Source organism: Protopterus annectens, chromosome 3.part1, assembly GCF_019279795.1.
Source record: "Protopterus annectens isolate FY-2018-M chromosome 3.part1, PAN1.0, whole genome shotgun sequence".
Lineage (NCBI taxonomy): Eukaryota > Metazoa > Chordata > Ceratodontiformes > Protopteridae > Protopterus > Protopterus annectens.
In genome coordinates, this window is record NC_056732.1 from 81,886,454 (window position 1) to 81,913,565 (window position 27,112).

General features: G+C 37.1%; 1 protein-coding gene across 1 annotated transcript in view; it reads right to left on the reverse strand.

Moving 5' to 3' along the window:
* Nucleotides 1-27,112, reverse strand: part of LOC122797635 (fer-1-like protein 4) — a 1,984,889-nt gene that overhangs the window by 1,564,370 nt on the left and 393,407 nt on the right. The window contains exon 11 of the mRNA XM_044066179.1: nucleotides 21,891-22,011. Within this exon, the coding sequence (XP_043922114.1) occupies nucleotides 21,891-22,011 (121 nt within the window). The remainder of the gene's footprint in view (nucleotides 1-21,890; nucleotides 22,012-27,112) is intronic.

Genomic DNA, 27,112 nt, shown 5'->3' on the forward strand with positions numbered 1-27,112 from the left:
ACTACCCTGCCATTAATTGGAAAAAATACTCGGGTACCAATTCCTTTTCCCAACGGTTCTTAGAATTCACAAATTCCAATGCCCTGGATCAACTAATCCACTGTCCCACCAGGGGCTCCAATATCCTAGATTTGGTCATAACCAACATGGGAGATAGATGCTCCACACCAGTGGTCAGCCCCTCATTGGTCAGGTCTGAGCATAAGCAAATCACCTTTGACATCCACATCCCACCCCCCACCCCCCAGTGAAGAAACCTCCTTAAAAAACTTCTTCAAAGCCAGATTCATGCTACTGAAGTCAGAAGTGAACAACTTCACAACACCCACGCAGACGGGATCTGGAAGTTCCACTGCAGAATCCTACACTAAGGCACTGTACGAGCACATTCACTTGTGCATGAATCATGCCATCCCAAATAGAACCAATATGCTCTTCTCCAAAAAAAGGAAGCCAAATCTGGTGGTCCCCTGCTATAAACAAACTATACAACAGAAGGAAGAAACTGTTGTAGAAAACAGGAAAATTCCAGGATGCAAAAAACTCCCTCACCAGCCTCAGTAAGAAGCTGAGATCCCTCATAAAATCCTCAAAAGCTAGTTACGAAAATAAAATTGCCAAAGATTCCGTGGACAACCACAAGCCATTCTATAGTTATGTTAAGAATCTAAATGGCAATGCTCAGATCTCCTCTGAGCTACAACAGAATGGCATTAAATATACTGATCCCAAGGATATTGCCAATATCCTGGCAGATCAATTTAGTGCCAACTCCCCCCCCCCTCACCCCCTAAAGTACTCTGTACCAAAAGATTGCCAAATTCCGATAATCACGGCCACACAGGTAGAAACTGCATTCTCCAAAGCTAAGAACACAGCATCCATGGGACCAGATGACATCCCAGACTGTGTACTACATGAACTACAAAATGAATTGGCACCTCACCTAAGTGTCATGTTTAATCATAGCCTCACCTCAGGCTTCGTGCCCACTGAGTGGCACACAGCTACAGTTATCCCGCTCCACAAGGGAGGATCCACCTTGGATCCCGGGAACTACCGTCCCATCAGTTTGACAAGCATAATCTGCAAGGGCATGGAACGCATTATCATGGAACTTGTAAACAAAGACATTGGCAACCTTCAAACACTGGACCCCACCCAGTTTGGGTTTGTGATGGGACGATCTTGTCTCCTGAATCTGATTGACTTCTTTGAATCAGTCTCCAGAGCTGTGGATGAGGTTAAGGCGGTCCACACAGCCTATCTGGACCTCACTAAGGCCTTTGACACCATCTCCCACTCTGGAATCATAGATAAACTTACTAAGCTGGGCATAAATCCCTACGTCACTCGATGGGTTGCCAACTGGCTTACTGACAGAACCCAGACTGTAAAAGTAGCCAACTCCAAATCCAGCTCCAGACAAGTGACAAGTGGAGTACCTCAGGGTTCAGTTCTGGGACCACTCTTGTTTGGCATCTACTTCTCTGAAGTACAGGCCAACACTAAGGGACTCTGGCTAACAACGTTCGCAGATGACTGCAAACTGGGAGCCATTATTGAATCCCCAAATGATGTGGATATTCTACAAAAGGGCCTTACAGAAACAGATGCCTGGTGCCAGAGCCATGGGCTCAAGCTTAATGCCAAGAAATGTATAGTTATCCCCTTTGGAAAAAAACATGTACCCATGAATTACCACATAGGTGGCAGGACACTAAACATCGAAAGTGTGATGAGAGACTTAGGGACACAGGTGGACAGTGGTCTCACTTTTGATAACCACATCACCACAATAGTCAGGAAATCCTTCTATGTGGCACACCTCATCACTAGGGGCTTTTCATCCAGAAAAAAGGAGGTCATTGTCCCACTGTACTCATCCCTCATTAGACCCATTATAGAGTATAATGTCACATTTGGTATGTACCTTACAAGACATCTGCAACAGCTGGGAAGGCCACAGAAATACCTCACTAAAAGAATCACAGGCCTAAAGCAGATGCCATATGCTGACCGTCTAAAAAAATTCCAGCTATACTCTGTGGCATATTGTCTACTCAGAGGCGATCTCTGCTTAACATACAAGGCCATGTCAAACCCTGAGCTGTTGGACATGCTCCACTTAAAGAAATCCCAATCACTCAGAGCCACACACTCCAGGGATCTAAACCTTGCCATCACAATGAACAAAACATACTGGAGGGATAGGTTCCTGACCCAGAGACTCCCCATACTCTGGAATAGACTGCCCATACATGTCAAGCAGAGCACCTCCATGGCCCTCTTCAAAAGGAACCTTGATGATTGGATGGGAGACAGGAAATTCACCCCAGGGATCATGTCAGTTAGACAGAGGTCCAGAGAAGTAAATATTGTGGGAAGAAATATCCAGGGAATTGTTATGGCTAGGCTTGCATAGGCCCTAGGGCCAATAGCCTAGTACCAACCTATGAACCTATATATATATATATATATATATATATGTATATATATATATATATATATATATATATATATATATATATATATATATATATATATATATATATGTATATGTATATATATATATATATATATATATACATATTAGGTTTACCTTCATATCGTCGATCACACATCATCGACCGGCCACTTAATCGACTTATTTACGCGATCCGAAACCACAAAAAATTGTAAATGTCAAATATATGTCGAATTTCGACATTCCCGACTGCGCTACACCTCCACGCCAGTACTACCATGGGTGAAAAAGGGGCGAGGTTTTGTCGTTTGCTTTTGTGGAATTCGACGTTGGAGACGTTCACACTTCGGTAGTCACAGAAGCGGTTTCGCCCATATTGGGATCGATGATTTAAAGGTAAACTATATATTACCTTATAACCACTTACGAAGAAAATTGTTGTACCACCACGACCAAAAAGCCAGCAGCACCCGTGCCAAATAGAAGTAAAAAAATTCCACTGGTATATAGAAGTAAAAATACGATTTTTGTTCCACCAATAAACACTTCTGGCACACAGATAAAAATCTGTTTTTTTTTCACAGCATTAAGGCAGTAAAAAACAGCACAATATTTACTGATATTAACAGATAAAACTCCTAGCGCCTCGGCCACATCAGCCTTTACTTTATATATTACCTTATTTTGCTTTTGCCTCTTCTTAAAAGTACTCAATTGTTCTGCTGCATTTATTACTGCTTGGTAGTAGCCTGATTAAATTGTAACTGTTATTCTAAGTCTTTTGGTTAAAGCACTTGTTTTACATTAAGAAGGTTTGTGGTCTGCACTGTTGTGGCAGGGCAGGGAGCTTACATCCTTCTAAGTTGGGAATTGCTGACTGAAGGCTCAGTGTCTGTTATTCTAAAAGCGCATTAGTTCTGGTTTAAGCACTTGGGCTTCAGGCCAGTTATTTTACATTAAGAAGGTTTATGGTCTGCACTCTTGTGGGAGGAGAGGCTAGATTCTACCCTTCTGAACTGGGAATTTCTGGTTAAAGGCTTATTGTGCCTGCTTATTTGATCTGTTGATGTCTGAAATTTATGCGCCTTGTTTGCTGTAGCCCAGAAGTTAGTAGTTTGTTGGCCATTTTGGGCCAATTTCTATCTCTTTCATTTTCCTGCTATAAAAACTGCATTTGCGCGGTTTTGCGTGCTGGGCAGTGCTGGTTAGCTAGGGTTAAACTATTCCTGGCTACACAAAGTCTGCTCTTCAATTTTTCCCTTGGAACTAGACAAACTTTCAACTTAAGCACTCAAACCATTCATTTCACAGCCCAGCACTTGCTCAAAACTCATAGCAACCACTAATTAACTTTGTTTTTGGAACCACTAATTAACCCTAGCACTAGACCCCCTATACTGTCCAGAAGGACAAGGCTCTCTATTCGTCCCTACCAGCCAATTAGTAAAACAGCTCACTTTACCTATTCAGGCATGTCCAAAGGGCAGTTTCAGGTGTACTGTCAGTCCTACTGGTGAATCTGGGCATTTTGAGGCAATGTTACAACTGCCTCATGTACACAGACAACCCTCTCCTCCTACCACCAAACACTAATATATGCGATAATTGCAATTATACAGCCAAACTGGAGGCAAAGCTCTCTCAACCCAAGACTGGAATTGACAGTTAAGAGGAGAAGGAAAATACTTGCAACACACCACCAGTCTCACATAGACCTACAAAACCATCACCGGCAAATAACACACATAAATACTTGAAAACATACTCAAAGGCTCTAAATAGAAATCTGCAGAAGCAACAAATCGCTCCAGAACAAGTACAAATATGACTGTGTCATTGTCCATGTTGCTGTGGATGACCTGAGATGTACCTCCCTGGACTACATGAAAAGAGACATAGAAGAGCTCTCTGATCACATAGCCCAGGCCGGTATGACCCTGACCCTGAGTAGCATCATGCCCTCACCAAGAATGATGCCACAGTATAAAGAAAAAATGATCAATTTCAACAATCGGCTAAGTTTCTGGTGTCATTCAAAGGGGATCCAGTATCTGTCCATCTGGGATGACATGCTTGACAAGCCACGTTGTTTCACAAGAGATGGCTTGCACCTGTCACCCATAGGCTTTTGAATACCGGCGAAGGCTTTTGCCGCCCCCATAGTGCCTTTTTTAGGCAAGGCTCAAAATACAAACCCACCTCTATAAATAGCACAAGTAACCAAAAACTGAGGGTAATGCTACTCAACGCCAGAAGTCTAAACCTCAAAATGCATGCACTCGAGGCACTCCTCAGTATGGAGAACATCAGTATCTGTGCAGTAACAAAATCCTGGTTTAAGGCTCCAGAGAGCACCCCAGCACTACCAGGCTATAATTCATACCATACTTTTTGGCCACAGAACCCGGACCAAAAGGCGGGGGGTGTATCAGTATTCATCAAGGATACCCACACCTCCAAGTTATTGGCACAGCACAATGCCTCAGAGATTATCCTTGTGTAACTAACAATGGGCAAAACTGCAACTCAAATTGTAGCTTGCTACAGATCACCCACCATGACCCAGGATCCCCATTCTGCATTTCTGGAAACACTGGAAAATATGAAGGTCCTACCAAATGCCCTAATATTTTGTGATTTCTATTACCCAAACATTAACTGGGAGAACTACTCAAGTACTAACTCCCTTGCCCAACGCTTCCTAGAATTTATAAACTCGAATGCCCTGGATCAACTGGTCAACACCCCCACCAGAGGTGACAATATATTGGACCTGGTCATCACCAACATGGGCGACCCGTGTTCTACACCAGAGGTCAACCCCTTGCTGGTTAGATCAGACCATAGACTAATCACTTTGGATATCCACATTCTGCCCCCACCCCCAATCAAGGAAACCACCATGAAAAACTTTTCGAAAGCAAACTTCACGTTACTTAAGACTGAGGTGGAAAGTTTCACAGCCCCCATGCTAAAGGACAACTCTCTCCAAGCTGCTGAATCCCTTGCAAAGGCACTCTATGAGCACCTACAGGAATGCATGGATCGTGCTATCCCAAGAAAAACAAAGACTCACTCCTCCAAAAAAAGGAAACCAGTCTGGTGGATCTCTGCCATAAACAAGCTATACAATAGAAGGAGGAAACTAGTACAGAAAAGAGTAAATCCCAAGAAGGAAAATCAGCAAGAAACTACAATCCCTCATAAAATCATCTAAGGCTAGCTTCAAAAGAAAAATTGCCGAGGACTCCAAAGATAACCACAAAGCATTCTTTAGCTATGTCAAGAACCTAAGTGGAAACTCTCAGATCTGCTCTGAGTTAGTGCAGAATGGCACAAAATACACTGAACTGATTGATATTGCCAACATTCTGACAGACAGGTTTGGTGCAAACTTCACCCCCCTCTCACCCCCTAAAGGACCCATAACCATTCCAGAAGAATGTAGAGCCCTGGCTATCACAGACACACAGGTTAAAACAGCCCTATCCAAAGCCAAAAATACAGATTCAATAGGACTGGATGGTGTTTCAGGCTGTGTCTTACACAAGCTCCAAAACGAACTAACCCCTCACCTAAACACACTGTTCAAACTCAGCCTCTCTACAGGCTACATACTCATAGAGAGTGGCGCACAGCTACAGTTATCCCACTCCACAAAGGTGGAGCCAAAATGGACCCTGGGAACTATCGCCCTATAAGCCTGACTAGCCTGGTCTGCAAGGCTATGGAGCACATCATCATGGAACCCATTAACAGAGACATTGGGAACCTCCAAACATTAGACCCTACCCAGTTTGGCTTTGTTAAGGGCAGAACATGCCTCCTAAACCTGGTGGACTTCTTTGAGACAGTTACCAAGGCTTTAGATGAGGGAAAGGAGGTCCACACAGCCTACCTAGGCCTTGCAAAGTCTTTCAACACCATTCCCCATTCTGATATTATAGACAAGCTCACCAGCCTGAACATAAACTCCTATGTCACGAGATGGGTTGCCAATTGGCTCACGGATAGAACCCACACAGTGAGAGTTGCAGGTCTAAGTTCGACTTTAAACCGGGTACAAGTGGTGTCCCCCAGGGCTCAGTCCTGGAACCCCTCCTGTTTGGTATATACTTCTCAGAGGTACAGGCAAGCACAGGAGGACTTTGGCTGACCAAGTTCGCAGATGACTGCAAACTGGGGGCCATAATTGACTCTCTGGCTGATACAGACATCCTCCAGAAGAGTCTCACTGAGACGGATATCTGGTGTCAAAATCATGGCCTCAAGCTAAATGCCAAAAAGTGCATAGTCATCCCCTTTGGAAAGAACAAAGTACCTGTGAACTACCACATATGTGGTAATCCCCTAAATACAGAAAATGTAATAAGGGATCTGGGGACCCAAGTAGATAGTAATCTCTCCTTTGATAATCATATTGCCAAGTTGGTTAGAAAATCCTTCTATGTGGCCCACCTAATCACAAAAGGGTTCACATCTAGAACAAAAGAGGTTATTGTGCCCCTCTACTCATCACTCATCAGCCCCATCATAGAGTACAATGCCCCATTTGGGATGTACCTTGCAAGACACCTGCAACAGCTATAAAGGCCACAGAAGTACCTCACCAAGAGGATTACTGGCCTCAAACAGATGCCCTATGCAGCCCAACTGAAGAAACTCCAGCTGTACTCAGTTGCATACCGCTTACTTAGAGGTGATCTCTGCATGACATGCAAGGCCATGTCCAACCCAGAATTGATGGACATGCTCCACCTAAAAGAAAACAAATCACCAAGAGCCACACACTCTAGGGATCTAAATCTCACCACAACGATAAATAGGACATGCTGGAGAGATAGATTCCTGTCCCAGAGACTCCCCATGCTTTGGAACAGGATTCCAATCTACATTAGGCAGAGCCCCTCACTAACTCTCTTCAAGAGAAACCTTGATGAGTGGATGGGAAGCAGAAAATTTACCCCGGGGATTACTGCAGTGGCTTTTCTGGACAGAGGCATAGGGAACTAATGGCTCTGCTGGACAGAGGCACAGGGAACTAATCTAAGGGGGCGGCGAAAGCCAACACATTCTGGCTAGGCTTATAGATGCCCTCAGGCAGATAACCTAGTATTTACCTATGAACCTATGAACCTATAGATATATATATATATATATATATATATATATATATATATATATATATATATATATATGCATGCATGTCTGTATTTACATTTGTTAACTGAGTAAGTGATCTGGTTGAGGTACCTTTTCCAGCCACAATCAACTCCAGTGGCATATTACAAAATTAACAGAACACACCCACAGGATTATGACCAAGTCTCTGATCATAACCAGTTTATTATGTGTTTGAGATATGGATGCCAAGTTATTCATATTGAGACAAAGCTTGAGAGGAGAATCTTGGCATCCATATTGGGAACACTTAATGAAAGCCTACGATTGACGACCCATTTATAATTCTTTGTAGTACAGAGAGCTTTATTTGCTCCATGTACTAGCAGTTACAGGAAAAGAAATTTAGGCACACAAAGTATTTTACTAGCTTTGAAAATAAGAAAAGCACATAGTGCTGTAGAACAGATAGCAGCACACCTCTCAGCTTGTATGGTTAAGAATTCTGGACAAATCCAAAGGTAATGGGGGGACAACAGATCAAAATCATAGATGATTTTTAAATATCACTCTTTATTCACTTTAAAATGTTAATAGAACTACAAGTTGTGCATCAATATACATTTTCTGAATAATAAGAAACTTAAAACTTTAATAGATTATTGACTGTAACTCTAAGTGATTTACCAGAAAATCAAAAAAATTATGATGAACAGAGCAAAAATATGAGACAGGGAAAACTCATGGAGAGTTAAGAGGCATGGACAACCAGCAGAAATACAGCTGTTTTACCTTCTGCTGCTTTTGCTTGGCAGCTGTAAATATATAGCATGACACTTGATTGGAACAATGCTTATAGTGGTGCGTAGTATTTGTTAAGCACTCCCCTAAGTGCTGTTTTGATTGGGTCTTGCACTAGGGAAGATGTTAATACATTTATCTTATTCTCAATATCAGACCAGCATTCCATGCACCACATTATAGTTATAATATTATTACATTAGATGATAACTTAGTCTGCTGGCAGCCTTGTACATCAGCAGATAAAACCAATGCATTTGCTCACCTGACAGGTTGCAGCATATATACATCACTAGTTAGTTAAAGTTAATATATTTGATATATAAACATATTACAGTTTTACACAACTGTGGATATGTAGAATTAAGGAGATGTATATAGAGTAAGACTGTATGTTTTAGAGGGTTTATACACAGAAAGACAGTGTAATATTCACTATATGTTTTAGATTCTATGGTGCTGTTTGTCCCTACAGATGCAATTTACAAACAATTTATGTGTAGCAACTATTCATGAAAATTATGACTCTATTTTCTCCTACGTAAAACTACAAGTACAGAAAATATATACTATTATCTTTTGTTTACAAAGTAATAACATAGTTTCTATCTTTTTTCTGTTTCTGTGAATCCTCTTAAAATGCTTGTAGAGATTCTGCAAACCAGTGACATCATTTGAATACCAATAGATGTTCTCTGAGCAATCCAGCAAAAATACAAATAAAAAAATGCTCAAAGCACAAGACTTAAAATATAACACATTATAATTAAATTAATTCACTGAATATACCGTGATCTTCTACAGACATTTTGAAAAAGTCAAATCCCATTTTCTATAACAAGAGACCCATATCATATGACATGCAAAGGACCAATTAACATTTAATGCTGCAACTCTCTCACTTTTTTAAAAATTAAAGTAACAGTATCATTCAAACCCATACTCCTAAATGCATTACATTTGAATTGCCACAATGATTCATGTCTTTGTAAAAATGCATCTAAATCACCATCCCTATACAATCTTTTAAAAGTTTTCTGTAATGTATACAAAAAACTTTTTAAATCCAAAGCATTGAATACTATGTTTAAATAAAGCATTGCTTTCATTTCTACTGCTAATACTATGAACATGTTCAGATACCCTATCTTTTAATTTTTTTTGGTAACTTTTCCCTGTATAAAAACTGTTACAGACCATACATTGGGCATGATACATCACATTGTTAGCATCACATTTAACCTTACCTTGTGCACCAACAGTCATTTCAGTGTACAGACTCTTTGCCATAAAATGGCATTGGCTAAACCCTAAGCAAGAAAATGCACCATATCGCTTATTGGTTGCATGAAATGGTATCATGATTTTATTACAACCTTCAAAAATATCCTTATGGGTGTAGACTTTTTGGTGATGTTTTACAACAGTAGCCCCCCAGCCATTTCAAGCAAGAATGGGCATGGCCAGATTGATTGAAATGACTAATGGCTGTGATGTAGCAGGCAAATGATGGATGATTGACATGTCATGCAGATTTGTCTGTGACATTATGAATATTCATTGGCTAATTCTTCCTAAAATTTGTGCGATCTCAGATTTGGTTTTGCTTATATTTATATACAGGGAGCTTGCCTCCTTGCAAAAAAAGTACAGGAAAAAAAATAATATTTGTGAGCTAGAGTATCAGCTCATCAGAAAACCATGTGTTTACCAAATAGCCATGTGCAGACTGTTGGGCAGGGATTGGGTGGGCCTTGCTACTGTGCATCAACGGGTTCTGTTGTAAAACATCTCTGACTATGTGTCTACAAATGTTGGACTTTCTCCTATAGCCTTTCTTAGAATGTAGTGTCCTCTTTGCACATTCCAATACTTCCTAGTAATTGTTTTAATGGGCTTCCTAACTTTTTTGTATATATATATATATACACACACACACACACACACACACACACACACACACACACACACACACATATATATATATATATATATATAAGTTTGCATCTTGTTTTTTTTATTGCAATGTCCAAATAATCTCCTCACTGTGCATGCTAGCTTCAGCCTTTAAATAAGGAGTAACATTAAATGATTCCAATCTCATTTCAATAATATATATATATATATATATATATATACACACACACACACACACACACACACACACACACACACACACACACACACACACACACACACACACACACACACACACACAAAATTAAATTTTCATTTAGTATGGATAGGCAAAAATGCTAGATTTATACATTTTTTCAGTACAATGACAGCAATAAATCAGTGCCAGTGATTCAGCAATTATACACCCACTGCTTGATGCCAGATAGATTGAAAAGCTAAATGTCCTAGTCTTCGACTAGATGCATAGATTCATATTCACATACTTATATTATAAGGAAGCAGACAGGCAAACTAATTACCCAGAAGTGGAGCCCACTGCATAGGATGTGAAATTGGTCCCATCTGCTTAATTTAGTAGTAGTTTAGGTGGATCCAGATTTGTGATTTGGAAGATCTAAGTCCAGTTAATGAACATAAGGTGCTTATTTAGAGCACAGAGGTTGTCAAAATATAATTTCCTAATAGTATACAGGTGGTAGTTAAGGTATTATTACTAGGCAAATACAAGATAATCAGGCAGTGCTCACTGTGGAGCAGACTTTTTGAGATTTGTATCAGAAGAGGTGGACAGAAATAGACAGCATACTTAACTATTTTTATGGGGTGCATAAAGTATTAGGTGTGGGTACATGAATTGTTAGAAATGAGATGAGGCACTAATAGTATTTGAACAAAGTCAATAGCAGAGGAAGCTAAAGGGTTATGGAAGGGTGGGTATTACAGTAATTGTTAGAGATTCCTAGGAGACCAATAATGGCCAAGGATTAACAGAGTAAGCTAAAATAACCAAATTGATGTTACCAAACCGCAAAGCCAATACAAACACAGATCTGCAAAAATCACTTCCCAAGATACGTAGAAAATATTTAATGTTAGTTAATACTTTTGTCCATGAGTGTGTAGAGATAAATTAGAGAGTTACAAATCACAGGGAGGTTTCCCACTTGAATTCTTAAATGCTTCCATTTTGATAGCTGTATATGAATGTGAGGATGTGCAGTTTCTATTTTCAGAACGTATGCAACTTCTATGTTTAGAATGGCCATAGACACGTGGTAGCTTAAAATGGACAACACTTTCTTGATGGTTGTCAGTTTGCCATGCCATTCTTGCTTAACAAGTAGTTCTGTTGTGTGACTATATCTTATTTACAATGACACATTTATGACTTTGTGGTGACAAGTCAGGTGTAAAAAAAACACCTGGATTTTGGCATTGAGCTTTTACAACAAAGGAATTTTGCGCTCTAACCAATATTTTGGATTTCGTGATTTTGTTAATCTTGATTTCTGCACACAGTTGAAGCCCTACATTTAGATCCCAGCACCTACTATTTTAATATCGATATTATGATGACTAACATGCTCCCTTTAAGAGGTGCATCTTTTACTTTCAGCATAACTAAGCAATTGTTGTAGAACTGCCTTCCATTTGCATACTATGGCAATTTTCTTTTTACAGCAGGTGTATCAGCTTACTTCCAAATGATGGTGACTTGTTTGCAGCCATCTTATCAAGTACTACATATATTTGCTGACAAGTTGCAACAATCTGTGTTGCTGTGTAGGTCAAGTCAGATTTTTTTCCTATTTTTGTGCATCTGCCATATTTTTCACTACTGGAGTAATAGTGCAGATCTAATGACGTCTACAACCCATAGTTTTACAGGTGGAAGACGAGCCCAAACTTAAATCCTTATTTCTCATCAGAAAAAAAAAAAACAAACACAGAAGAAAGTCAGAGACTTGGATGACTACTTCATGAGCAATGGTTAGAAGGTTAGCATAATGCCTCGCTAGTTCACCGTTTTATATCTTTGACAGTTCAGCTTTGTTATGGTAATCAGAATGGCAAAGTGCCATTTCAGCAGCCAGCAAGAGGGTTCATTAATGTTGGCTCTCACATAATACAGCCAGACTGCATTGTTTTATATGCATAAGACAACACATTTCTAGGCTGTACTGGTTCTCCGTCTATAGCTACTAACCCTGGATATAGACATTAAAGAACACTAATAGCCTGTAAATGATTTTCAGTAAATTCTAATGCCCTACAAAAGACACATTTTCCTTCCAAACAGTAACCCATTAAGAAGAGAGACAGGGATTGCAATTATTGTCTGCAACCCTCTGAACGTTTGAAGATTTGACAGGTACCCCATATTTGGATAGTGTTTTTATAAGTACGTTTATACCCCAAGCAGGCTCCAAATAATTGTGGTGTAATAGGGAAGAAAGAGGTTACTGTGAGCATATTTTCTTGGAATGTAATGAGTTGGCAGACTTTACAAATTCCCTACAGAGTATTGTGTCAGGAATACTGCTGACCAAGTGAGTGTACCTAAGGAAATTATTTTTTTTGAGCTGGGATACAGGACCAGAATTGTTAGACATAGTAAGGCCTTATTAATATTTAATCCTGATAGCTGCCAAAGAATCAATTACTAGAAAATGGAAATTAAAGTTTTAACCAAACAGACTTGAAGTACTGAATATTGTAACGAGATAAAAGAACAGGACATGGGATCTTTAGATCTTTAGAAAAGATAGAAGTAAATTACATAGCAAAATAAAAACTGTGGGAACACTATATGCCAAAAAAAATGTTAGAGGAGGAATGAGATTTAACAGAAGGCAGGAAATGTACAATTTATTTAATGTTTCTTTCACTTTTGCTTATGCAGTATTTAGGCTGTACCGTTATGCTGTACTATATTATGTGTTCTGTTTTTTGCAGTATATTATGCAACACTTACTGTTGTTGCAGTGTTTAGTGTATTTTCTTTAGGTGGTTTAGCTCACATCAAGCCAGGTCCTTGATATGGAGTTTGTCCTTTGGATGAGATATAAAATCTGCTTGAGTTGGTGGTAGATCAAGTGGATGTAAATGATTGCATAGTACACATTGAAAAGAGAAGTTTTTTTATTTGTATACATATATACAATTCATATTTTTAAATATTTACAGTATTTATATTTTTTAACATCACTATATAGATATTTCCATTTTAAGTATTCCTCCTACTCTTTTACCCATAACCAAAACCATATTTTTCCAGTATTTTTGTCAATGTCAGTTTTCCATTGTATCTGATTTCCAGTAATTCTTTCATTCCATATAGTCCATGTTTTCATAGAATATGATGCTGTCCATTTTCTTAGCTTCATTCTGGGATCTTGTCCAAAAAACCCATACTCTATTATATCCATGTTCAACATTTCAAAATTCAAATAACTTTTAATCAAATCATGTTTACACACTTCTTTCTACAGTTTTTGAATTCTAATTATCTCACATTAAAAACAAAATTCTATAGTTTCCAGTTCTTTACATTTTCTATCCTGTTTTCTCTTGCATGGCATATTCCCCCCCACTGGTAATTTTCCTATGGTCAACTTCCACAAAAAAAAAAAAAAAATTGCATTCTTTAATTTTTTTTATAATTTCTGTATCTCATCATTATTTTTTTCTTATCTATCTCTAACTCCTTCCATGGATCCACCAAATAAAAGGATATCATAATGTTAACATATCACTCTTTTCGGTTCATTTCTATCACATTCTTTTTTAATTTCCGCAGTACAGTTTTACTGTAAAATTCTTTCATTTCTTCATTAGTGACACTTTTACTCTTTTTTTCATTCCAATTTCTTCCCAGATGTCTCTATATTTACAATACACTATTATTTCTGTCAAATCTTTATAATTTTTCATTATTCCTTTTAGTTCTTTACACATACTTAAAGAGGCTGTATGCATAACTGGATTTATCAGCCCCAATCCCCCTTGTTCATCTTTCATATACAAAATTCCCCTCTTAACTAGGTTCAGTCTTGACCCCCAAATAAATGAAAAAGTGCCTGCATAATTTATTTTTCATATCTCATTGGCATCATATAAACATTTGCAATATAAGCCATTTTCCCTGTTATTATGGTGTTTATTATACATCCTTTATTTTTGTATGAAAACCTATATGTCTTCCAGAATGTGATCATGTCTTTGATTCCTTTAAAAACTTTATCTCATTGTTCATGTCTGTATTCTGTCCTTCCAAATACTATTCTTAGAATATAGGTTCATAGGTTCATAGGTTCATACTAGGCTATCTGCCCAAGGGCATTTATAAGCCTAGCCCATAGTTATGTGGCTTTCGCCACCCCTTTAGTTTGAATAAAATCTATGCCTATCATTTTTCTGTGCCTCTGTCAAGCAGTGACACTGAAGTAATCCCTGGGGTATATCTGAGATCTCCCATCCATTGGTCAAGATTCCTCTTGAACAAGGCCAGCGAGGTGCTCTGCCTCACATGTACCGGGATTTTGTTCCACAGCATAGGGAGTCTCTGGGTGATGAATCTGTCCCTCCAGCACATTCTATTTATAACCGTGTCAAGGTTTAAGTCTCCCGCCCTTGTGGTTCTGAGGGATCTAGATTTTTTGAGGTGAAGCATATTCATCAAATCTGGGTTTGACATGGCCTTATATGTCAGGCACAGGTCACCTCTGAGCAAGCGGTATGAGACTGAATAGAGCTGGAGTTCTTTCAGTCGGGCAGCATAAGACATATTTTGAGACCCTTTATCCTTTTGGTGAGGAACTTTTGGGGCCTTTCAAGCTTCAGCAGGTGTCTGGTCAGATACATTCCGAACGGGGCATTGTACTCAATCATAGGTCTAAAGAGTGATGAGTACAGGGGGATGATGACCTCCCTTGATCTAGATGTGAATCCCTTCATGATCAGGTGGGCGATATAGAAGGTTTTCCTAACTACTTTAGCAACATGAGTGTCAAACGAAAGGCTACTGTCAACTTGGGTCCCCAGATCCCTGATGACTTTTTCTGTGCTCAGTGGATTGCCACCTATATGGTAGCTAGGGGTAACCTTGTTTTTCCCGAAGGGTATGACTATGCATTTTTTGGTGTTTAACTTCAGGCCATGGCTCTGGCACCAGTTATCCGTTTCTGTGAGGCCCTTCTGGAGGATATCTGTGTCAGATGTGTTTTCGACTATGGCGCCCAGTTTGCAGCCATCTGCAAACCTTGTCAGCCATAACCCTCCTGTGTTTGCTTGTACTTCAGAAAAGTAGATGCCGAACAAGAGTGGACCCAGGACTGAGCCCTGTCCTATTATATTCCATACCTCCTATAATACCTTCATACCAAAATCCTTTGATTTTTCTCTCTATATTTGCTTAAACCAATTTTCTTCAACTGTGTACTCAAATTTTCATGAATTTATTCCATCCAGACTTTATGTTTTGCTATTACTACAATATCATCAGCATAAGTATACACTATTAGTAATTGTATCTCCTCCATTATTTTATATCTTCCCTTATTTGACATTTTAATTAATTTCCATTAATACTGTGTTCATGATTATAGAAAAGATCATAGTGCTAGGTGACATTGACGAAAAGGCAGGAGTCCGAGCTGGATGTGGCAGAGTTAAAGATGTTAAGATTTGCACTGGGTGTGACTAGGATGGACAGGATTAGGAATGAGTATATTAGTGGGTCAGCTCAGGTTGGACAGTTTGGAGACAAAGCAAGAGAGGTGAGATTGCGTTGGTTTGGACATGTGCTGAGGATGGATTCGGGGTATATTGGGAAAAGCATGCTAAGGATGGAGCTGCCAGGGAAGAGGAAGAGAGGAAGGCCTAAGATAAGGTTTATGGATGTGGTGAGAGAGGACATGCAGGCAGTTGGTGTGAAAGAGCATGATGCAGAGGACAGAATGAAATGGAAACAGATGATCCGCTGTGGTGACCCCTAATGGGAACAGCAGAAAGAAGATGATGATAGTGCTAGCAGGACATCCTTGTTTTATACCACACTCTATTTTCAAATCTTTGCCAATCCAACTGTCTATGTTAAATTTAACATATTGGTTTAATTACTTGTAATCTTTTTTCACTTATGTTTTATGCCTCTAAAATTCCCCATAACACTTTATACTGAATATTATCATGTGCCTTACTGGCATCACCTATCATGATTTTTGTTTCCACTTTTTTATATTATGTCATCAATTAGTTCCCTTATTATTCACAATAGCTATTGATTCCCCTTTCCTTTTCTCCCAAACAAATTATATTTTACATTGTATCTTTTAGTTACTATTCCCATGAAAAGTTTATAATCTGTGTTATTCAATGTAATTGGTCTCCGATTTTTTATTTCATCTTTATCTCCTTTCTTTAATATAAATTTTATCACACATATGGGCATTTCTTTACACTTAATTCCTCTTTCTAGCCACTCATTCATTGCTTCTATAAACACCATTTTTGCCAGTCATACATTTCTTTATACATACTATATTCAATCCCATCCAAATATGTAGCTGAATTAACACTAATATCTTTCAAGATCTCATTCAACTTATTTGTATTTATTTTTCTCTCTAAATATTCATTATCTTCCTTACTTAATTTTTCACAATTATAAATTTGTTCTATGTTAACTTCTTTTTTACTATATACATCTAATATTCTTTAATTATTTAATATATTTCTCCTTATTTTTAACTGGTTTCCCTTCTTTATTTTTTTAATTTTCTTATCTTTTCTTCTTTTACTATCTTACATAAGTATGGTGCTACATCTTCTTTTTCCTTAAAAGCAATATGTTTGCTTATATAACAATTTATTAAACTTATCCTGATTTCTTTTATATAATTATTTTTCTTTTTCATAAAACAAATTTTTCTTTTCTATCAAGTCTTTAAATATTTCTTGATTTAATATTTTGTATTCCATTTTTTCTTTTTACCTTTTCTTTTCTATGCATTCTGAAATATGCTTTTGCATTTCTTTTTGAATTGAATCCATCATATTGTCCAGTTTTTGTAAAAATCTCTCATACGGATATGTTGTTGACATAATTCTGTAATGTATTTTCTTTCTCCTGAATCTAACTCTTTTTCATTTACTCTATTTATGCCTTTTCCTATTTTAATATATTCTTAATTTTTATGAATTCTTATCCAAATCACCACATGATCAGAGAACACATTATATTTAATCCCCTTTTGTGTATTTTTAGGCCTTCTGATATAAAAAATAATCAATTTCTATCTTAATTTCATTTCTTTTGTAAGTCTAGTGTTTATTTTCCCATATTTTTAATTTCTCACTTTTCATAATTTCAGTAACCCTTTTAACATCACAAATATTCTTTTTATCTCTTAAATTACAATTAAAGTAACCTGTCATTATTATATATATATGTTCTCCAGACATAATTAGGTATACTTTTAAACATTGTTCTCTTTCTTTTTTGTCACATAATGCATATAAAGCTATTAGTCTATATACATATTTTTCCATCTTATATCTACTACTGTTATTCGGCCCAGTTCTACTAGTGTAATATCTAATATTTTTATGCTTTCTTGGCATAGTATACATATCCCTGAACATGTTTCTTGCCTATATTCCAAATAACAGTACCATTCCAAAGTTTTTTGTTTGTGCCCTTTCTTCTTCTTTTTCTGTTGGCATTCTAATGTCTTCTAACATTATTACTTGAGCATCTACTGCAGAACACCATTGTAAAATACTAATTCTCCTCCTAATTATCTTCATACTGTTCACATTCAAAGCTAATATTTTTAGATTTATAGAACATTTATAAGAATAATCTTCTTATCCCTTACCTTTCTTATTCTCTCTTACCATTATAGTTTTAAAATTTCTTTTTCTTTCCCTAACTCTCTTTTCTATTGAATTTTTCTTGTCTTTTACTATATGCCACTCTGACTCTTCACTTGTCTCTCTTTCTTTTTCTTTCTCTATGTCTTTCCCTTTAAATTTAAATACCATTCTGTTTTTTTTTTCTTCTCGTGTTGTGTATTCTTGTATAGCATTCTTTTTTAACTCTATTCCTTGTATAATTTAATTCATTTTCATTTTTCATTTTCTTGTATTTCTACCTCACATTCTAACCAGGAATGTTCTGTATTACCATGTTTCTTACATATCACTTCACATTCCTTAGCATTATGACCTGTCTTACCACATAAATAACATCTTTTTTTATCATATTCATTATTAAATGATCACTTTTTTTGCACAAAAATAAAAGTCTTTGGTTGTCCTCTGTACCTCACAAAAACTCTATTGCCATACACATCAATAATACTAGGTATATGTATCAAATTGCCATTTTCTATTGTTAAAATTATTTCACATTCCCAACCCCAGTCCATAATCCTCTTTCATCACAGATGTTAATAGTGTCCACCACTTGTTTACATATTGTCAACAAATATTCTCTCAATTATTTTGCTCCCTCTTCAGTTCAAAACTGAATCAAGATTCTTTTTTTGTTTGCCTGAAAAAGTCTTGCACAACATAGTCTGACCATGAAAAGTCTACTTTCTTTTTTTTTTTTTTCATAGGCCCCCAAAATGTTTTCTATAGCCTGGCCAGTTTCAAAAAAACAAGTCACAAAAAGTTTCTTTGTTATTTAAAATGAAAGCTCTTACCTCTTCAGCTTTTACTCCCATAGGTACAATAACATTGTCCCATACGTCATATTTGTCCAGGTCTTTTTCTTTTTTACTTCTCACCCAAACAATATATATTTTTCTTTAATTCTTTCATCTCTATCTTCTCCTTAGCTCCTTCTTCTACCACTTGAGCATAAGACTTTTTTCTGGAACCTTCTCTGCATATTTTACCTTATCTTTTTCTCCCCCTTCTACTTTTTCCATAATGTCACTCCAGAATATAGTAGTTACACTTTCTGGCTCACTCTAGCTAACTAGCTCCTCCTGATACTTATCCCGCACCCTCTTGAATGGAGGGTTGAAAGAACACATTTTTCTGCTATTCCTGCCATATCAAACAGGTTTATCTGGAAATCTGCATCACTGCATTTAGCTTCATCTCCTTCCTGATCTCCTCACCATCAGCAGACAACATTTTCTCTGCTCCCACATTGCCTGAAAACATTTCTGGTAGCAACTCTACAATTTTTTCTTCATTTTCAACACATTCAACTTCCAAATTGCCTTGGGTCTCAGCAGCCATGTTTCTCCCTGGTCCTCCTGGCTGCGTCTGTGCCTGGGCAGGAAAGAGGAAGTCAGAATTTGTAATACCCAATCTCTTCCCCCTACTGCAAAGAGAAGAAGTTCCCTAATGCCCTGGACAGATTTCCCATACAAATATAAATACCACCTCAGATTTCAAAAGGATGTCGCAAGCCTAGTGAACTAACCCAGTCAACAAAGGATAAATAAGTAAAACTAAAATGATCATTCCTCAACCCATGAGGAATGAATTGGTAGATTAAATACAGAGAGATTGATGGTTAGCATTTAAAAAGTTGCATACTTTGACGGTTGATTTTCTGAATGGGAAGATAAAATGTCACTTCTCCCAAACTGAGTCATTCTTAGAGATATTAAGTTGGGAACATGTGATACAGCTTCCTGCATTGAGAGTGGGAGATCTACCCCCTTCTTGTTTCACAAAGCTTGTGTCAAAGACTGTGTGGGTATCATTTCGATGGATTTTCATCGATAAAAAAATTCTAACTTTTGTGGAAAGATGTGACTTTCACTGAAATACCCTGCAACTATTTTACAGGTAGATAACAATGTACAGACTGTAAAAGTAGCCAACTCCAAATCCAGCTCCAGACAAGTGACAAGTGGAGTACCACAGGGTTCAGTCCTGGGACCACTCTTGCTTGGCATCTACTTCTCTGAAGTACAGGCCAACACTATGGGACTCTGGCTAACAAAGTTTGCAGATCACTGCAAACTGAGAGCCATTATTGAATCCCAAAATTATGTGGATATTCTACAAAAGGGACTTTCCGAAACAGATGCCTGATGCCAGAGCCATGGGCTTAAGCTTAATGCCAAGAAATGTACAGTTATCCCCTTTGGAAAAAAACATGTACCCATGAATTACCACATAGGTGACAGTACACTAAACATCAAAAGTGTGATGAGAGACATAGGGACACAGGTGGACAGTGGTCTCACCTTCGATAACCACATCACCAAAACAGTCAGGAAATCCTTCTATGTGGCACACTTCATCACTAAGGGCTTTTCATCCAGAAAAAAGGAGGTCATTGTCCCACTGAACTCATCCCTCATTAGACCCATTATAGAGTATAACACCCCGTTTGGTATGTACCTCACAAGACATCTGCAACAGCTGGAAAGGCTGCAGAAATACCTCACTAAAAGAATCACAGGCCTAAAGCAGATGCCATATGCTGACTGTCTAAAAAAACTCCAGCTGTACTCTCTGGCATATCATCAACTCAGAGGCGATCTCTGCTTAACATACAAGGCCATGCCAAACCCTGAGCTATTGGACATGTTCCACTAAAGAAATTCCAATCCCCTCAGAGCCACATGCTCCAGGGATCTAAACCTTGTCATCATAATGAACAAAACATGCTGGAGGGATAGGTTCCTGACCCAGAGACTCCCCATACTGTGGAATAGACTGCTCATACATGTCAAGCAGAGCACCTCTTTGGCCCTCTTCAAAAGGAACCTTGACGATTGGATGGAAGGTAGGAAAATCACTCTGGGGATCATGTCAGTCACCCTGCTAGACAGAGGTCCAGGGGAGTAAATATTGTGGGAAGAAATATCCAGGGAATTGTTATGGCTAGGCTTGTATAGGCCCTAGGGCCGATAGCCTAGTACCAAGCTATGAACCTACACATTATAAAGTTGCATCAACAGTCTTCGTGTGCTTTAAGTGCTGGGCTGGTTTGCACTGTGATTTCTTCAGAGCAGTGTACTGCAGAGCTGGTTTGCTTTGATTTATGCTGAGCAGCTACATATCCAGTTGGTCACACTCTGTACTGCTCTCATGCAGTGTTACTTATTTAATCTCTTCGTCCATCTTCTCTTGCTGGAGTTGATTTTACAGAGGTAAAGAATTAACACACTGATATGCTATTCTGTTCTATGCATTCTCTGTGAGTTCAACCCTTAATTCTAGGCATCCTCTGTGAGTTCAGCTCTTACTTCTAGGCATGCTCTGTGAATTCAGATCTTAATTCTAAGCATGTTCTGTGAATTCAGACTTTAGTTCACATTACTCTCGAGTTTTACTCAGTAAGATTAGGGACATAAAGAAAATGAAAAGAATGCTTGGTATTTAATTGTGTAGACACTGGAAATGTCCATTGTGCAGCAGTCACTGTTACATCAGAATGCATTATATCACAAAAACAAAAAGTATGTCAACAGTTGCTTGGATTAACAGCTTTTCAGAACATTTATTTATGTGCAACATATCTGCTTCTAAATAATTATACCAACAGGGAACACAGCAATGAAAAATTAAAATGAAAAATAAAAAATGAGTGTAAACTCACCAATACATCTGCTACTTGCAAAAGTGCATTGCAGTTGTAGAGTCTCCAGATCTGAGCTTCCCATCTGCTCCAAACATAAAGACATGGCTTTTCATCATGATATGGTATACAGTAGAAAGAGCTGGAAACATAGATGATGATATTAGTGTGATTATTTTTGTATTTGACTGTTGCATATAAGAAGAGACTCTATGACAAGTTACATGCTAAAGATTTTAATATTTTTTTTTCACTGATAACTTTTACATAACCTACTATCCTTGATAAAATGGTTACTTCAGTTAACCATACAAAAGGTGTTGTCCACATCTGAATGTAAGCATTTGTGCTTAGTAGGCTGTAGTAGCTTGCAAATGAATGTTAATTCATTATTAGACCCACGTTTGCTCATCTAGAAAACTGTGCAGATTAGGTTTAATTTTAAAATCTAAAACAGCTTAAATTATATAATCCTTTCATCTGAAACAGAATGTCATCAGTCAGCTAAGTATTTTATTTCATCTTATTATCTTCTTTGGTCATGCTTTAAATACAAATGTATTCAGCATCTCTCTGTCTAATGTCTTCATTTCTCAATCAGACTGAGCTCCACTCTTTCTACCTCCCTGTTTTCCTTCTAAGTAGAAGGATATATCTTGCAAATATGCATAATTACTTATGGAAGGCATATGCTGAACATGCTTTATTTTTATTTTTCTACCTTGGTCTGAAAATGCAATGACTTTCATCAGATGACTTCCATGGAAATCTTTTTATTATACTAATGTGCTGGTTTATATTATTAACTATTTAAAGCAACGAGCACCAAATAAATCTCCTACTACTAGGTGGATTTTTATAAAGTGCATGCCTAGATAAAACCATCAAAGCAACATCAGGGTATACCACCAAAGAGGAGAAGACCACACATTTTACAGTTCTCCTGTCCCATTGGACACCAGTTATAGACTGTTCACTTTTCATCACTTTAGAAGATCATTATAAAAGAAAACAAGTATTCATCAAAAAATAAACACTACTATCAGTAGTTTTCATTATTTTCCCAATTTTTAATCTATCCATCCATCCATCCACAACCCCTTTCCCCCATTTTTGGACATGGGGTTGGGGTGTCACATCACTGGTGACAATCATCTAGAGCCAAGGTTTACAGAGCCAGGTGTTTTTATGTTGATACATTCTGAATAGAAATGTTAATACTCTTTTTATACAGTAGGAAAAGTAAAGTTTAAAAATGAACAAAGCACTCTTCAATACCAAATTCTGGTTTGTGGAATACGGTCAATATGCTGTCAGTATGTAATGTCAGAGAATGCTCTGTGGACTATATTGATTTCACTATATTGATTTACCAATGGTTACATAATACCTTTAAAAATGATTCTGACCTCAGGTGATCTGGCTAGGCTTGAAATGGCTCTTCAGGACAGTTAACCTAGTATTCACTTATAAACTATATGAAAAATGAAAATGATAAATCCAGAAAAAACACAATAATGATATATACACAACTGTGTGTGTGTGTGTGTGTGTGTGTGTGTGTGTGCGTGTGTGTGTGTGTGTATTTATATATATATATATATATATATATATATATATATATATATATATATATATATATATATGGATTCTCTTCATTTAGTCAAATTACCAAAATACTGTAGTACAAAACATAGAGACCAGAATATCTAATTATCAATACACTGAAAATTGAAAACGTTGAGTTGTTTAACATTGAATATGTTAATATCTTAATGCTGTAGAGTTTTAATGTTGTAGTATCACTTTAAGACCGTTTGTATTGTATGGAACAAACATGGCGGAGGTAATGTTCAATGCTCTACTATGGTTTTTTGACATCTTTCTGTCTTAGCTTATAAGAAATGGGTAAGGGATTTTTTATTTTTTTAGAATAGATGTCTAAGCTTTAAAGGAATGGTGGTAGCAGTAGTTAAACTGGCGGGGCAAGTGAGTAGGAGGGGAAATGTGTATGTTGGATGTGTTTAGGTATTTTGTGCAGGGAACAGGTGCTTGTGTGTAAGTTTTGGAGATCATGGTACAGTGCGGATAGGGAAATGTACCTTTTCTCCCCTATAGTAAGAGCTCAAATTTGGTATATATAATTTGTACGGGGTGTGGGGGGTGCAGGGGGCACAGCCCATCTGCAAAAATGTAAGAAAGGAGTTATCTGCAGTATGGAAATTTGGATGTAGTGTTTTAGGTGCTAGGTGGGTGTAGTGTTGTACAGAGTCATTTGCAATAGTTTTTTTGATTTTTTTTTTGTTCGCGTTCATTAGAATGTAGATTTTATGGCTGTTCAATGTTTTTGTAGTTAGATATTCTGGTCTCGAGTTTTTGAAAGTTGATGTTTTGGTAATTTGACTTAGGTAGATCCATATATGTATGTATATATATATATATATATATATATATATATATATATATATATATATATATATGCATACACTGAATTTTATTATTAAACAGTGGTGTAGAAGAAATAAAAAAATCAATAAAAAACAATAAAGACACTAAACATTTGTGGAATTAGTTTAATACCTGTATCAGTTGCCTTAAATTGTGTAGCTAAAAACAACTGAATTCAGTTTAATGCTGCCACGTCATGTCCTACTTTGTGTGACAAAACTTCTGACTCACTGAGTTAATTTTAATGCTGCACAAGATGCCTTAGATTGTTCCACTTGAATTTGTTGCAGACTAAAATCAACACTGGAAAAGCGATGAGTGCAAAAGAAAAAAATTACTGCAATATCATCCATAAAACCTAAAATATAGATGAATTTAGTTTCCAATCAGCAGCAACTGGCTATTCATGTGTTTCTTTTTATCTTGTCTGGTAAACTAAAACCAAAATAGTTTATGGTTAAAATAAAAAAATGCATAAAGAGTGTTACTGAAAACAGATCAGAAAAGTTGGCTGGAACATAAACCTGCCTTGGTTCCTAGCACATAAATTGAAAGGCTGAATAGATGGTAAAAAAGTGTTGGTCTAAAGAAATAAAAAACTTGAAAATTGTGAAAGAGCTGCACTTAATAACCGAAAGTAGGTAGATTTGGGAAATATGTTTTTGCTAGCGAATGCTAAAATAAAAGACACATAATAACTATCTTAAGGCAAACAAAATAAGCATTTACACATGCACACACACACATGTTTAGAACTAAAATGGCAACTTATAACCAGAGTGGACAATATCCCTGGCTTAAATGAAAGTGTTGCTATACTAAGCATTCTCAAACTGAAGCAGTTAAAGTTGTAAATAGAATTCTGTTAACTAAGAAAAGGAAATCAGATATAAAATTACATGTTTTAACGTGGGGGAGTTATATTTTAAATATATTTCAGAGAGATATGGATATTTAATGTGTTGTGATTTTTAGTTTATTGATTATTTTTGAACAAGCCATCTTTTAGAATTGATTGTAAACCGAAATTGGTGTCTTTAAACATTAATTAAGGAGGTCATGTGACTGTAAGATTTAAATCATGGTTTAGAGTGTAGAAAAGGTTTTGAAGAAGTTCTTGTAATTGTTGTATGAAAAAGAGCTTAACCATTTTATTTATAAATAAATGAGGCTGGTTGTGTTCACATTGTGCCTGTGTTTAATTTGCTGAGTTTTTGTTTTGTAGCTGCTGTTTTGAGGTTTCATTTCTTGTTTTCTTCACACACTGATGCCTGCATTACACTGTTTAAAACAGAGGCACAATGCGTTGAACATAACTTGTACCTGGTGTACACTGTTTAATTGTTGAAGCATTTGGAATTTTGTTTCCTGTACGTGGCATTAGATATTTACTGGATCCTGTGGAAAACCCTGAATCTACTACAGAATCACCAATACTAAGTGTTTCTTATTCCTTTGTCATTTGGGCAAAAGTAACTTTAACATGACATCAGAAAGTCTGAGAGACTTAAAAACACATTTGTATTTGTTATCTTTCTTCTTATTACTCTTTTGTTTTATTCATTATTTTAATCATCAAGAAGATGTACTCTAACACCACTACTAGACCTCATACAGGTTACTCAAGAAAGCGATGGACCCAGAGCTTGGCCTAAATGTGTCATTGAATCAATTTCTTCTGTCAATTTAGCAAAAGCAACCGAACATAAATAGGCTCACTGAAGCCAAAAATTAAAAAAAAGTAAGTTTGTTTCATTATTTTGGTGCCAGAAAGAATGCAAGTGTATTTCTCTTAGCCCAACATATTGTACTTATATTAGCAGATACTGTCATATGGAGATCAATTTTCTTTTACTCTTGTAATGCATTTATAAAAAATGTGCTTAAAGCTAGTTTTAAGGTTGTTAAATAAATGCATATTACGTCCACAAAAAATCAAATAAAAGGAAGTACATTTTACCAAAAAAATGTAGTAGATCAAACAAAGGAGAGTTGAAAGTTTGACTTTATTTTCCTCAGTAACAGCAGTCGTTCTGTACTACCTAGATTCTAAAATCAGCTCACATAACAGGTATCATACTTAATCTGCATCTTGCTATACTGTGTAGCTGAGCTCATGAGTTTTGTTGTTATGAGAACATGGGTATAGTCAGGGCCTACTACTAGTGCTCATATGCTAGCAGCTTCTGATACTCTTGATCACTACTATTTCCTCCAAAAGGCAGGTGCACTAATTTCCACTTAGCAACCCCCCCCCCCCCCAGACCTGACCCTATTAAACTGAATAGCCCTATCAGAGCCCTAAAACTAACCATAAAACTCCATCAAATTATTTACCCAAGTCTTTGCTCCCTAACCTTAAAACGTCACTCCTTCTCCCTAAACATAAAATCTCCATTCTCTCCCTAAACATATAAATAAAACACCATCCCCTCCTTAAACCTAAAATCTCAAATCAGTTCCTAAACCTAAAACTCCACTCCCTGTCCCTAAATATAAAGTCCTTAATCACTCTCTAAACCTTAAACTCTAATCTCCTCCACACTCATAATTCTTCAATCACTCCATAATCTGAAACTCTCTTCTCTAAATTTAAAACTCATCAGCTGCTCCCTAACCCTAAACTTTCCTCCTGTTTTCTAACCCTAAAACTCCTGTACCACTCACGAACCCTAAAACTCCCTTCCTGCACCCTAACACTAAAACCCCTATCACAGTCACTGCCCTACTCTACACTTCTACACTTGCTCAAATTCTAATAATGTGTTTGGGTAAGATATAGCAGCTGCCTGCCT